At 50.0% G+C, this 11,953-nt stretch overlaps 1 protein-coding gene across 1 annotated transcript in view; it reads left to right on the top strand.

Annotated features, from left to right (window-relative positions):
* Nucleotides 1-2,091: 2,091 nt before the first annotated feature.
* SEMA5B (semaphorin 5B) overlaps nt 2,092-11,953 on the top strand; it is a 50,341-nt gene continuing 40,479 nt past the window's right edge. The window contains exon 1 of the mRNA XM_068968484.1: nt 2,092-2,216. Coding sequence (XP_068824585.1) covers nt 2,092-2,216 — 125 coding nt within the window. The remainder of the gene's footprint in view (nt 2,217-11,953) is intronic.

The following is an 11,953-nucleotide window of genomic DNA, read 5'->3' as shown; positions in this document are numbered from 1 at the left end:
GCTCGCCATTCTCCCCTCTCCCCAGCCCCTGGTAACCACCATTCTACTTTCTGTCTCTGTAAATTAGACTATTCTTCATATGAGTGGAATTATACAATATTTGTCCTTTTGTGTCTGGCTTATTTCATTCAGCATATGTCTTCAAGGTTCGTCATGTTGTATACGTGTAAAAGTTCCTTCCTTATAAAAGGCTGAATAATATTCCATTATATACCACATTTTTAAAAAAAATCCATTCATCTTTTGATAGACATTGGGGTTGCTTCCCCTTTGGGCTATTTTGAATAATGCTGTGATGTATATGGGTATACAAATATCTTTTTGAGTCCCTGCTTTCATTTTGGGGGGATATATACAGGCATGGCGGAGAAGGCAACAGCACCCCACTCCAGTACTCTTGCCTGGAAAATCCCATGGACAGGGGAGCCTGGTAGGCTGCAGTCCATGGGGTCACTAAGAGTCAGACATGACTGAGCGACTTCACTTTCACTTTTCACTTTCATGCATTGGAGAAGGAAATGGCAACCCACTCCAGTGTTCTTGCCTGGAGAATCCCAGGGACGGGGGAGCCTGGTGGGCTGCCTTCTGTGGGGTCGCACAGAGTCGGATATGACTGAAGCGGCTTAGCAGCAGCAGCAGCAGCAGCAGCAGCAGCAGCAGCAGCAGCATACAGGCATGGGCTTCCCAGGTGGCGCTACTGGTAAAGAACTTGCTGCCAATGCAGGAGACCTGGGTTCCATCCCTGGGTCGGGAAGATCCCCTGGAGGAGGGCATGGCAACCCACTCCAGTATTCTTGCCTGGAGAGTTCCATGGACAGAGGAGCTTAGCAGACTACAGTCCATAGGGTCATAAAGAGTCGGACATGACTAAAGTGACTTAGCACACAGGTGCATAAAGGCATAGCTCGGAGATGTTATGGGTTCAGTTCCAGATTACAGCGATAAAGCAAAGATCGCTATAAAGCAACTCACAGGAATGTTTTGGTTTTCCAGTGCGTGTTAGGGTTGTAGTCACACTGTGCTGCAGTCTAGTAAGTGTGCAATAGCATCATGTCTAGAAAACTGTACATGCCTTAATTTAAAGTATTACTAAAAAATGCCAGAACAATAGTAACATCAAAGATCACTGATCACAGATCATCGTAACAAATATAATAATAATGAAAACGTTTGAAATGTTCCAAGAATTACCAAAATATGACAGAGAGACATGAAGTGAACAAATGCTGTTGGAAAATGACACTGATAGAGTTATTCAAGGAAGGCTTGCCACAAACCTTCAATTTGTAAAAAAAGAAAAGAAAGAAAAATCTTTGAAGCACAATAAAGCAAAGCTCAATCCAATGAAGTATGCCCGTGCCCAGAAGGGAAATTATTGGATCACATGGTAATTCTATTTGTATTTTTCTGAGGCACCACCACACTATCTTCCATAGCAGCTGCACTATTGTACATTCTTATCAACCCCATTTAACCATTTTGTAGTCCGTGGCGTTAGGAACATTCACGCTGTTGTGCGACCGTCAGCAGCACCGTGCCTCTCTGTCGGGGTTCTCTAGGTTATAGAACTGCCTCTCCATATGCTCAGAACCATGCTGTGGTTTGTGAGGTGAAAGGGACCCTTCCCACAAAGATTTATGTTGAGCAGTGGATCTGCCATTGAAACCCCAAGGAAACCCAGGCCTTTAGCTGGATTCGTGGGCTGTTTTTGAGCTTAGGCATGTTTTCAAATGCAGTTTTCATTTTATACAGCAACTGAATATCTGATAGCAAAATATTTCCATGGAAAGAGCTTGCCCACGGGGAGGAGAAAAAGGAGGCTGCTCTAATGAATAGATAAGCTTGATTTGTGTTTGGCAACATCCTTAGCATTTAATTCCAGCAATTAAAGTAGGCAAGTCTCCTTTATTTTCTTCTCCATGTGAAAACAATTAAATATTACAGAATGTCTGAGAGACAGGAAAAAACCCCTACTCATGACCTTACCACCTTAGGGTGACCACCACCACCACCACCTTTCATATTACTTTTCCGACAAGGTATGAACCAAACATGCTACTCACCTTATTTCATTTAAGCTGCGGTGCAACCATGAGGCAGGGTCCTGGATCTAATTCGTGGCGTCTCCCTGAGCACCAGGTTCTCTCCTCCGGTGTTGGATCCAGCCACATGCCATCTCCTCACGAGGTTCACACTTGCTTCTTTCGCCAAGCGATGTAAATATTCCCTTTCTATTCTTATTTCCAGTTCTAACTTTGTGTTGATATACTCTGTTCAGAGGAACAAGTCTAGATTTTGTGATTATAAATACAGAATGGCTGTGGGCTGTGTTTTATAAGTTTCCCCATCTGCAAATGCTTACTGGAGCAGCCTGAGCTCCACTCCTAAGGGTCTGTCAAATAATGCCATTTTCCTGGGTGGTACGCTGAGACCGAGCGAGGGGCAGGCTCTGGAGCCCCACTGCCTGGATTTGGGTCTGACTTCTACCAATTTGGCCTTATACGAGTTACTTAGCAGGTCTGTGCCTCAGTTTGCCCATCTATGAAATGGGCAAATAGGCATGATAATTGTACCTACTTTGTAGGGTTATTGTACGGATTAAATGGCATAATACAAAGAGCGTAGAACACATCCTGATACAAAATAACATGGTCTTTGTTGTTGCTGTTGTTGTTATTATCTAGTCTTGGTTTTCCCACCAGCTCCCTGCCTAACCTTAAGCTGGATACTCTTCCCCAAGCTTTACTTTCCTCAGGTTTAAAGCAATCTTTAATAGCCCTTCCTATCAACTTTCTATGATCGCATTTTCCCTTCCATCCTCCCCATAGGTTTATCTGCAGTTAAGGGGTGTGGGTGGGCCTGCAGGAAGGACGGCAGACCCTGAAGACAAATGCACCACTTGGAGTTTGCCAGGACAGAGGAGAGGCGACTCCAGCTAGCCCCGCCCAGCCTGGAGAGCAGAATACAGAGAACAAACTTGCCCCAGGGAAGGGGATACGGTGGGGGGTGGCATCCGTTACCCTCACCCTGAGGTTTCAGAGCTGAAAAGTGCTAGGAAACCTCTGCCCCTCCCCCACCTGGTCCCAATCTTCTCTGGGGCCCCAGCTGCCCAGATGGTCTAAATGGGAAGAAAAGGGGGAAATCCGTATCCAATCTGCTCTATTCAGAGCAATGGGAAGGAATCTGCATCTCAATTTTATCATTGTGCTGAGCTTGGCTAAGCTTTGCCCCCCAAGTGGTGAGTGATGGGTGGGTGGGAAGATGGCATTTGTGATCCTGGATGGGAGGGGGGTCGGCCCCCATGCCTTCCCCTCCACACCAAACCACAGGCAGATGGTGTTCTTTCCTGCTCTTGGTTCCCCCTATTTCCTCTTCTTTTCTTTTTCTTCTCTTTTTCTCCTCCTCTCCCAGGCAAGCAGCCAAGTGGAGACTTTGAATGCAGGCAAGGAGGGAGGAACCCGGGGAAGGAGAACCAGCCGAGCCCCCTTCCCCAAGGGTCCCCGAGGGCTCAAAGGCTGAGCAGTGGTGGGGACAGAAGGGAGTCTCTCAGTTTATCCCATCCACCCTGGCCCCTGGCCGTCCAGTCAAGGCTGGACCCAGCACTGCCAGGCTACTGTCAGAGCCCTAGGGGTGGGGCTCTGCCCTGACCGTCCAACCTCTGGAATGCCTTTCTCCAGAGTCATTCAGGATCTGGAAAAACTGGCCCCCACAGCCAGACTCACAGGAGACTGATTTGTAGCAGAAAGTCAGCTCAATAATTTATAACCAGAAAGCGCTCTCCTTGGTCTGGAAGCCAACTCAGGAAACCAAATGAAACCCTGAAGGTTGCTTAGAGAGCACACAGAGCCAGGGCTCGGCAGATACAGGGAGGGCTGGGGCCAGTTCTCCTCGAGGGAGGGTGGTGTGTGGAGTGACCCAGAGGTGGGCTGCAGCAGCCAGTCCTGGATTCAGATCACTCTGTTATCAACTGGTGGTATGCGTGCCTCAGTTTTGCTCTTGTCTGTTTCCTCTCATCACCTGAGCATAGTGACCCGTGGGCATCGTGCAACTTTCTTGCCAAACTGCCATGAGGTCTTGGAGGGAGGCGTTTAGCACAGTGCCTGGCACATTCTCAACAGGCGGCAGCCATGTTTATTCAAGCCATCATCTTTCAGGGTCTCTTCCGTTCTGATTATACCTTTTCTAGCAGTCAAAAGACACCCCTTGCCACTCTGGGTACAACCAACTTGCAGCATTAATTTGAATGGTTTCCACTGCTGCCTTGGAGGAAATGACAACCCACTGAAGTATTCTTGCCTGGAGAATCCCATGGGCAGAGGAGCATGGTGGGCTACAGTCAGTCCCTGGGGTCACAAAGAGGTGGACATGACTGAAGGGACCAAACACACACACACCACTGCTGCCTTGGCTCAGCTCTGTGACCCACGCCCCTCCCACTCGCTCCTCCAGCCCCTCCTGGCTTCTCTCCAAGGCTGCGACCCTGCAGTTGGGCAGGTGCTAGTGGGCCTGAGACCCAGACACACTCTGAGCATGGGCTGGGCTCTCTCAGAGGACAAGGTACCCAATTCCAATTCTCAGACAGGTGGCCTGCTGTAACCCATCCCTCCCGCTGCCCCTGGCACCTACCTTTCCAAAGCACAGATTCAACCACATCCTTCCACTGCTCCAAACTATCGACACATCCTCCTTTTCAGTGGAAGAAAACCTCCTGACACTACAGGTTCGTGCTGAAGTCTCCCTCATTTGGCCTCGGTCTTCGTTTCCAGACTCGTCTCTTGCTGCCCACTTCTCCAGCCTTGCTAGATGATGCGAGGATGGACCACGGCCGTGTCTCTGCCTCTGCCCTTACCAGTTCAACGTTCTGGAATGCTCTTCTCCCCGATGGCTGGGAGAGCTCCTCTTCTTTCCTGAAGGCCCTATTTGAGTTCCTCCTTTTATAGAGGGTCTAGACCTCCATCCCACTGGCATCCTCTCACTTCCCTTTCCCAGGGCACCTTGGACTCTGCTTCCTGCTCATCTCCTCTTCATACTTCCTTCTCTTTTGTGGGACCATAAGCAGCAGGGGAGCTGGGACACCCACCTCTGTTTATCCTCCTACTGAATGGAATGATGGATGACTTGATGGTCCTCGGTGTGATTTTTCAGCTTCTCCTGCCAGAGGCAGGTCTGGACAGCAGGCCTTGCAAGCAGGGAGGGCATGGTTGTGCAGGGAGTGTGCTGGGGGGTCAGTGTGGGTTCTGTAGGGGGTCAGCTCACACACACAATCTCCACCCCTGTGTCCCTCATCCTTCTCCCCAGAGAGGAGCAAAGGTCCCTGTAGGACTGCGGTCCTTCCTGGACCCTGGGCCTGGCCCTCTGCCCTTTTTTCTCTTTCCTTCATTCTCAGTCAGCAATTTCATCCCCTCCCACAGTTGTAGTTAATCCTCCTCCCACTGTCTGAGCTGGGAAAATGAGCTCTGGAGAAGTCCCATGAAGGCGAGGAGTCCTCAAGGGGCAGCCCACGTGGGTGTGCATTCTCTTTCTCTGTCTCTCTCTCTCTCTCACACACACACACACATACACAAACATGCATTCACATGCTTCCAAGCACCGTTACAGTGACCCCATAGTGAGGACCACAGGGAACTGGGGCAGCAGCGGGAAAGAAAACAGTAGAATGTCTGGCCAAGGCTTTGGGAACATGCCTTCCTCGTCACAGAGGGTCCCCCAAATAGCAGGAGTCTGCTGGTGCTGCTCTCCAACCCCCTCTTCTAGAGTACCCCACCCAGTGCCAGTGACACGCACTTGGAGACAGGGAGAAGCACAGGCTTTCTGTGCCCCCTTAGCATCCAGACCCCAGGACCAGGTCACTGTCTCTGCCTGGTGACTGCTTGTTCCTCGGGAGACTGTCTCCTCTCCCCTAGTGAACCGTAAGCTCCACGAAAGCAGGGACCAAGCCTTTGTACTGTGGGTGTTCCACCTCCCTCACTTCCTTTATCTATATAGGAAACTGCACGTAGTAGGCATTCAGCAAATGCCCAGTGAAGTATGTATAAACAAATGCAGGGAGAACCTTGGAAGACACTTAGGTGACTAGGTGAGTGTTTTATGTACATGAAACATTTATACAAATGGATTTCATAGAAGGCCTGCTCTGTGCCAGACTTAGTTCTGGGAGCGTGGTGACAAGCATTCTATCCAAAGCAAGGACATATTAGCCTTATTTTACAGGTGACAAAACTAAGGTTTGCACCCAGGTCTGGCAGCCTCCCAAGCTCTGGGCTTTCTGTGGAACTCTGCAAGCCTCAGGAAGGTGACATGACCTCCACTACACACTGCCAGTGGAGAAATCCTATGATTATTTTAATGTCAGACCACCCAAACATATTAGAAATAGAAATTCCTGATTGTCTTAGGCATGTGGGTTGTAGGCATGAGAAATCCAATTGTGTGAAATAGGAATGGTGCTTGGTTAATGGTACCTGAGACCTAAAAAACAAGGGCTTAAATAAATTAGGAGTGAATTATTCAAAAATAATAATAACAATAGCCAACTTTTATACAGCGCCTCCCTGGAGGAGGAGATGGCAACCCATTCCAGTATTCTTGCCTAGAGAATCCCATGGACAGAGGATCCTGGTGGCCTACAGTCCTTGGGGTTGCAAAGAGTCGGATGCAACTGAGCACATATACATCTCCTACTTTGTGGCAGGTGCTGATCTAAGCCTATTAGATAAAATAACTCCTTAAGTGTTTGCAGCAACTCTGTGAGGGAGGGATTACTCTCCCCATTTTACAGACAAGGGACAGACCCCAAAGTGTGATGATCGAACATGGGAAAGAAGCCTGGAGGTAGGCAGAGCAGGGCTCATTCTGTCAGCAGCAGCCCAGATTTCATCTGTCTTTCTGCACCATGATCCTTAACATGTGGCTAGAGGTCACCTAAAGCTGCAAGGCTGCCCATACCTACAGGTCAGGCAGGAAGGGAGCCTTCTGGGCCACTTCCCTGCAGGCCCCAGGCGACTTTCCAGTGTCTCACTGGGCCACTCAGTCTGGAAGACCAGGACAGGACCTGAGCAGGGCACACTGCCCCCACCCTACCCCTGCTGATGCACAGGCTCCTTTAGGAAGAAGGAGGGTGAGAATGGACACTGAGGAGACAATACTGAGTAGGTGACACCTTATCTGACATGACTCCAGGCAAAACAGGGAGTTTGATTACAAGGATCTGGGAGGGGGCGGCTCGTGGAAGTAGAACACAGACCTCACTCAGGAAAGGGTTAGAACTGGGAACTGAAAGGCTGGCAGCATCCCAGGGAGTCTTTGCTCTCTTCTGGTCTCTGATTTCAGATCATCTCTGCTCCTCTCAGCCCACAGGATGGGTGGGAGACGGCATTCCATGGGGCCATTAGTGTTCCATGTCCCTCTACAATGACCAACCTGACTCTAGGCTTGGGGTAGGGACTGTATGCCCAAATGGCTGGGGAGAGCATCTGATTGGTCTTCCCTTGGTGCAGGCAGCTGTGATGGGGTGGGGATAGGGTACGTGTGAGCCTGCTGGGGGCCTATCCCTTTGATATGTGGATGGAGAGATCATTTCCAAAGATGGGGGCTTCTTGGGAGTTGGGAAGTCAGCCCCAACCCCAGGTATCTAGAAAGAGCTCAGAAAGTCAGATCCTGTAACCCTCTGTGACCCAGAGGTTGACCACCTTCTCCTGTTTCACTATGGCAGCCCCTGCCCTGCTGATGTCCTCGGGCCTTGGTTCATGGAGCCCTGGCTGTGTGCACTCCCAACACCATTCCCTGCCTCTGGGCTCCTTCTGTCCCTCTTCTGAACCCCTCTTAAGGTCTCCTGGCTTTCTTGCCAAGGGCAGAGGAGGTCCCTGAAGGTGACGGACAAATAGGCTGGGCACGGCCCTTGTGGGATTCCTGAAGTCAGCATCTCCACCACCGCGCATCCTCAGGATTGAAACACTCACCTCAACAAAGACTCTTCCTGTCTCCTCCCTAATGAGTGTTCAGGCTGCCTGTCTCTGGGCAGCTCTGGTCTGTGTGCTCTCCCATATCTGAAAGCTGTTCCACTCGCTCTCCCGTTTTCCTCCTCCCTCACCTGAGCAAAGGAGATCTAGAATCTGGGTCCTGTCCTCGGTCCCCGTCCCTCCCACCCTCAGTCCTGTGCTGTGTACCCTTCCCTGCTCCTCAAGCGGCAGGCGTGCTGTGCTGGGGCCCAGGTGGCCACAGTGATGTTCACCAAGTAATTATGCATTCAGGAGGGACTTGGAGGACAAATTTACATGAAAACCATAATATGAGCAGAACTTCTGCTGCAGAAATTAGGTGCTTTTAGGCCCGGGGTCCAGGGGAGAGCATGTGTGTGTGCTAAGTCACCTCAGCCATGTCCGATGCTTTGCAACCCTGTAGATTGTAGCCTGCCAGGCTCCTCTGTCCTTGGGATTCTCCAGGCAAGAATACTGGAATGGTTGCCGTTTCCTCTTCCCAACTCAGGGATGGAACCTGAGTCTCTTATGTCTCCTGCATTGGCAGGCAGGTTCTTTACCACTAACACTATTTGGGAAGCCCCAGAATGTCCGCCTAATTCAGGCTGGAGGAACCCAGAATCTGGCCACACAGAGGGCCGTGCTTGGGGACTCGGGGTGGCACAGAAGCCTGGGAAAGAACCATCGGACAAGGGGAGGGTTGGGAATAATGGGGGGAGAGCAGTTATCATACTGCCTTGGATGTCCTGAGGAGCTGATAGAAGAAAGCTGCTAAGCTGCTAAGTCACTTCAGTCGTGTCCGACTCTGTGCGACCCCAGAGACAAGGCTCCCCCGTCCCTGGGATTCTCCAGGCAGGAACACTGGAGTGGGTTGCCATTTCCTTCTTCAGTGCATGAAAGTGAAAAGTGAAAGTGAAGTCGCTCAGTCGTGTCTGACTCCTAGCGACCTCATGCACTGCAGCCTACCAGGCTCCTCCGCCCATGGGATTTTCCAGGCAAGAGTACTGGAGTGGGTTGCCATTGCCTTCTCCGATAGAAGAAAAGCCCCAGCTAAAGTCTGATAGAAGAAAAGCCCCAGCTAAAGTCTGAAAGGATGATATTTGCATATGTATTGAACATCGCCAATTAGGTGTTAATATCAGCCAGGGTCCCCACAGGAAACAGATGGCACACGCAAATTGGGACATGCGAGGGCAGTTTAATAAAGGAACTGTTTATAGAGGGTGGGAAGCGCTTGGGGAACCATATATGGGAAGGCTCACTGTGCAGTACCCTGGGGCTGATAACCAGGGGTATGGTACATCCCTAGGCCTGAAGGGAGGAAGGAGGGAGTGATGTTGAAACCTGGAGGCAGAGATGCTGTAGGAAAGGAGCTCTGACCTTCCGTGGGGGGATGCAGCCACCCACTCTGTTGCTTCCTGCCCACCCACGCCTCCCCCTCCCCATCTTCTGCCTGTGTCCCCTATTGACCAGAGGGAAGGAGGCCCCTGATGCAGTCCAGGCCCACAGCAAGGAGAAGGAAAAAGAGTACGGGAGAAAACAGAAGGCCTCCAGCCCAAGGACATGAGGGAATTTCCCAGGCCTTCCTGCTCCTCTTCCCTCAGGGCACCAGAATAGCTCTAATTAATGCTCACTGTCTGCCAGGCCTATGTTCTATGCCTTTAAGAGGTAGTACACTCCAGCATCCATGGGGGACTGGTTCCGGACCAGTCCCTATACCAATACCCTCAGATGCTCGACTGCCTTATAGAAAATGGTGTACCGTATTTGCTTATAACCTATGCACATTCTCCCGTACACTTTAAATCATCTCTAGATTACTAATATTATGCAAATGAAATGTAAATAGTTGTAAATACAATTTAAATGTTATGTAAATAGTTTCTGGGGGCACATCAGATTCAAGTTTTGCTTTTTGGAACTTTTTGGAATTTTTTTCCAGAATATTTTCCATCCATGTTGGTGAGATGCAGAACCCGCAGGTACAGCCACCTGTAACTCCCTAGCTTTTACAGATGCTGAGGGAGTTGATGTTGTTATTCTCACTCCCAATTTGAGGAAACTAAGGCAGGGAGAGGTTAAGTATTCTTTCCCAGAGTTGCACAGCTGGTAAGGAGAAGGCTGGAATTTGAACTCAGGTTGACTGGCTCTAGAGTTGGCCCTGCCTCTTGATCCCTCAGTCTCCTGAGGCCAGAAATCAGTGTCAAGGAAAGGAGATGTTGGCACCAGGGACAGGAGAGCAGTGCCACTCCCTTCGCAGCAGGAAGGACCCAGCTTAGCACTGAGGAATAAGTTCTGTGAACAGCTGTATGAAAATTAGCTCCAGGGAGTAAGTTTGGGCCAAATCTCCCGCCCAGAGGGTTTCTGCTCAGAGAGATGGCCAGGCTCTCCTGGGAAGGAGCAGCCAGTTGAGCCTGAGATTGAGATTAAAGAGGTGCTCTGGGGGCTAATGACCTGTGAGGTGTGGGATGGGGCAGGGTAAAGGTGCAAGGACCGTGTGGTCACAGGGATGCTTCCTGGAAGCCTTGCAGCAATGCACTGATAGGTTTTATCTTATTTTACACACAGGTGAGGAAACAGGAAGAGACATCCTGCTGTAGTTTTCCAAACCTGGAGTAAGTAGAGGCAGTGAGGAGGGAAGAGAGAGGAGAGATTAGGGGTAAAAAGGATCTTGAGCATCAAGGAACCCCAGGGGCCTCTCAGCCTTGGGGAGACTTGTCAGAATCAGCTTGGGGATCACTCACTTACTGGTCCCAGGACTCCACCTCCAGCGGAAGTGATTCCGATTTGCAGCCGGGAATCCCTGATCTAGTTCAACCTTTCACTTCATAGATAATGAAAGTGACACCAAGGAGGCCACTTAGTGGGTTGCTGCTGCTAAGTTGCTTCAGTCGTGTCTGACTCTGTGCGACCCCATAGACGGCAGCTCACCAGGCTCCCCCGTCCCTGGGATTCTCCAGGCAAGAACACTGGAGTGGGTTGCCATTTCCTTCTCCAGTGCATGAAAATGAAAAGTGAAAGTGATGTCGATCAGTTGTGTCCGACTCTTTGCGACCCCATGGACTGCAGCCTACCGGGCTCCTCCGTCCATGGGATTCTCCAGGCAAGAACACTGGAGTGGGCTGTCATTTCCTTCTCCAATGCACGAAAGTGAAAAGGGAAAGGGAAGTCGCTCAGCCGTGTCCCACTCTTCGCGACCCCATGGACTGCAGCCCACCAGGCTCCTCCGTCCATGGGATTCTCGTTAGGGACATGTAAAGGGTGTGGCGTCAGCAGGACTTGATGACACATTGGATGGACTGGGGAAGGAGAGAGGTGGGAAGTGATACAGAGTGTCTGAGTCAGGCTCCAGAGGAACTCTTGGGCAACTCTGTGTATTAGAAGTTTTAGGGAACCAACACTAATTTTTAAAATTTTTATTGAATCAGTTCAGTTCAGTTCAGTCATTCAGTCATGTCTGACTCTTTGCGATCCCATGAACTGCAGCACACCAGGCCTCCCTGTCTTTCACCAACTCACAGAGCTTACTCAGACTCATATCCATCGAGTCAGTGATGCCATCCAACCATCTCATCATTTGTTGTCCCCTTCTCCTCCTGCCTTCAACCTTTCTCAGCATCAGGGTCTTTTCCAATGAGTCAGCTCCTCACATCAGGTGGCGAAAGTATTGGAGCTCCAGCTTCAGCATCAGTCCTTCCAATGAATATTCAGGATTGATTCCCTTTGGGATAGACTGGTTGGCTCTCCTTGCAGTCCAAGGGACTCTCAAGAGTCTTCTCCAACACCAGATTTCAAAATCATCAATTCTTTGGTGCTCAGCTTTCTTTATGGTTCAACTCTCACATCCATACATAAATACTGGAAAAACCATATAGCTTTGACTAGATGGACCTTTGTTGGCAAAGTAATATGTCTGCTTTTTAATATGCTGCCTAGGTTGGTCATAGTTTTTCTACTTTGTCTTTTAATTTCATGGC

The sequence above is a fragment of the Capricornis sumatraensis genome, chromosome 1, assembly GCF_032405125.1.
Source record: "Capricornis sumatraensis isolate serow.1 chromosome 1, serow.2, whole genome shotgun sequence".
Taxonomy (NCBI): Eukaryota; Metazoa; Chordata; class Mammalia; order Artiodactyla; family Bovidae; genus Capricornis; species Capricornis sumatraensis.
Note: the sequence above shows the minus strand (reverse complement) of the source record. Positions and strands in the feature narration are given on the sequence as shown.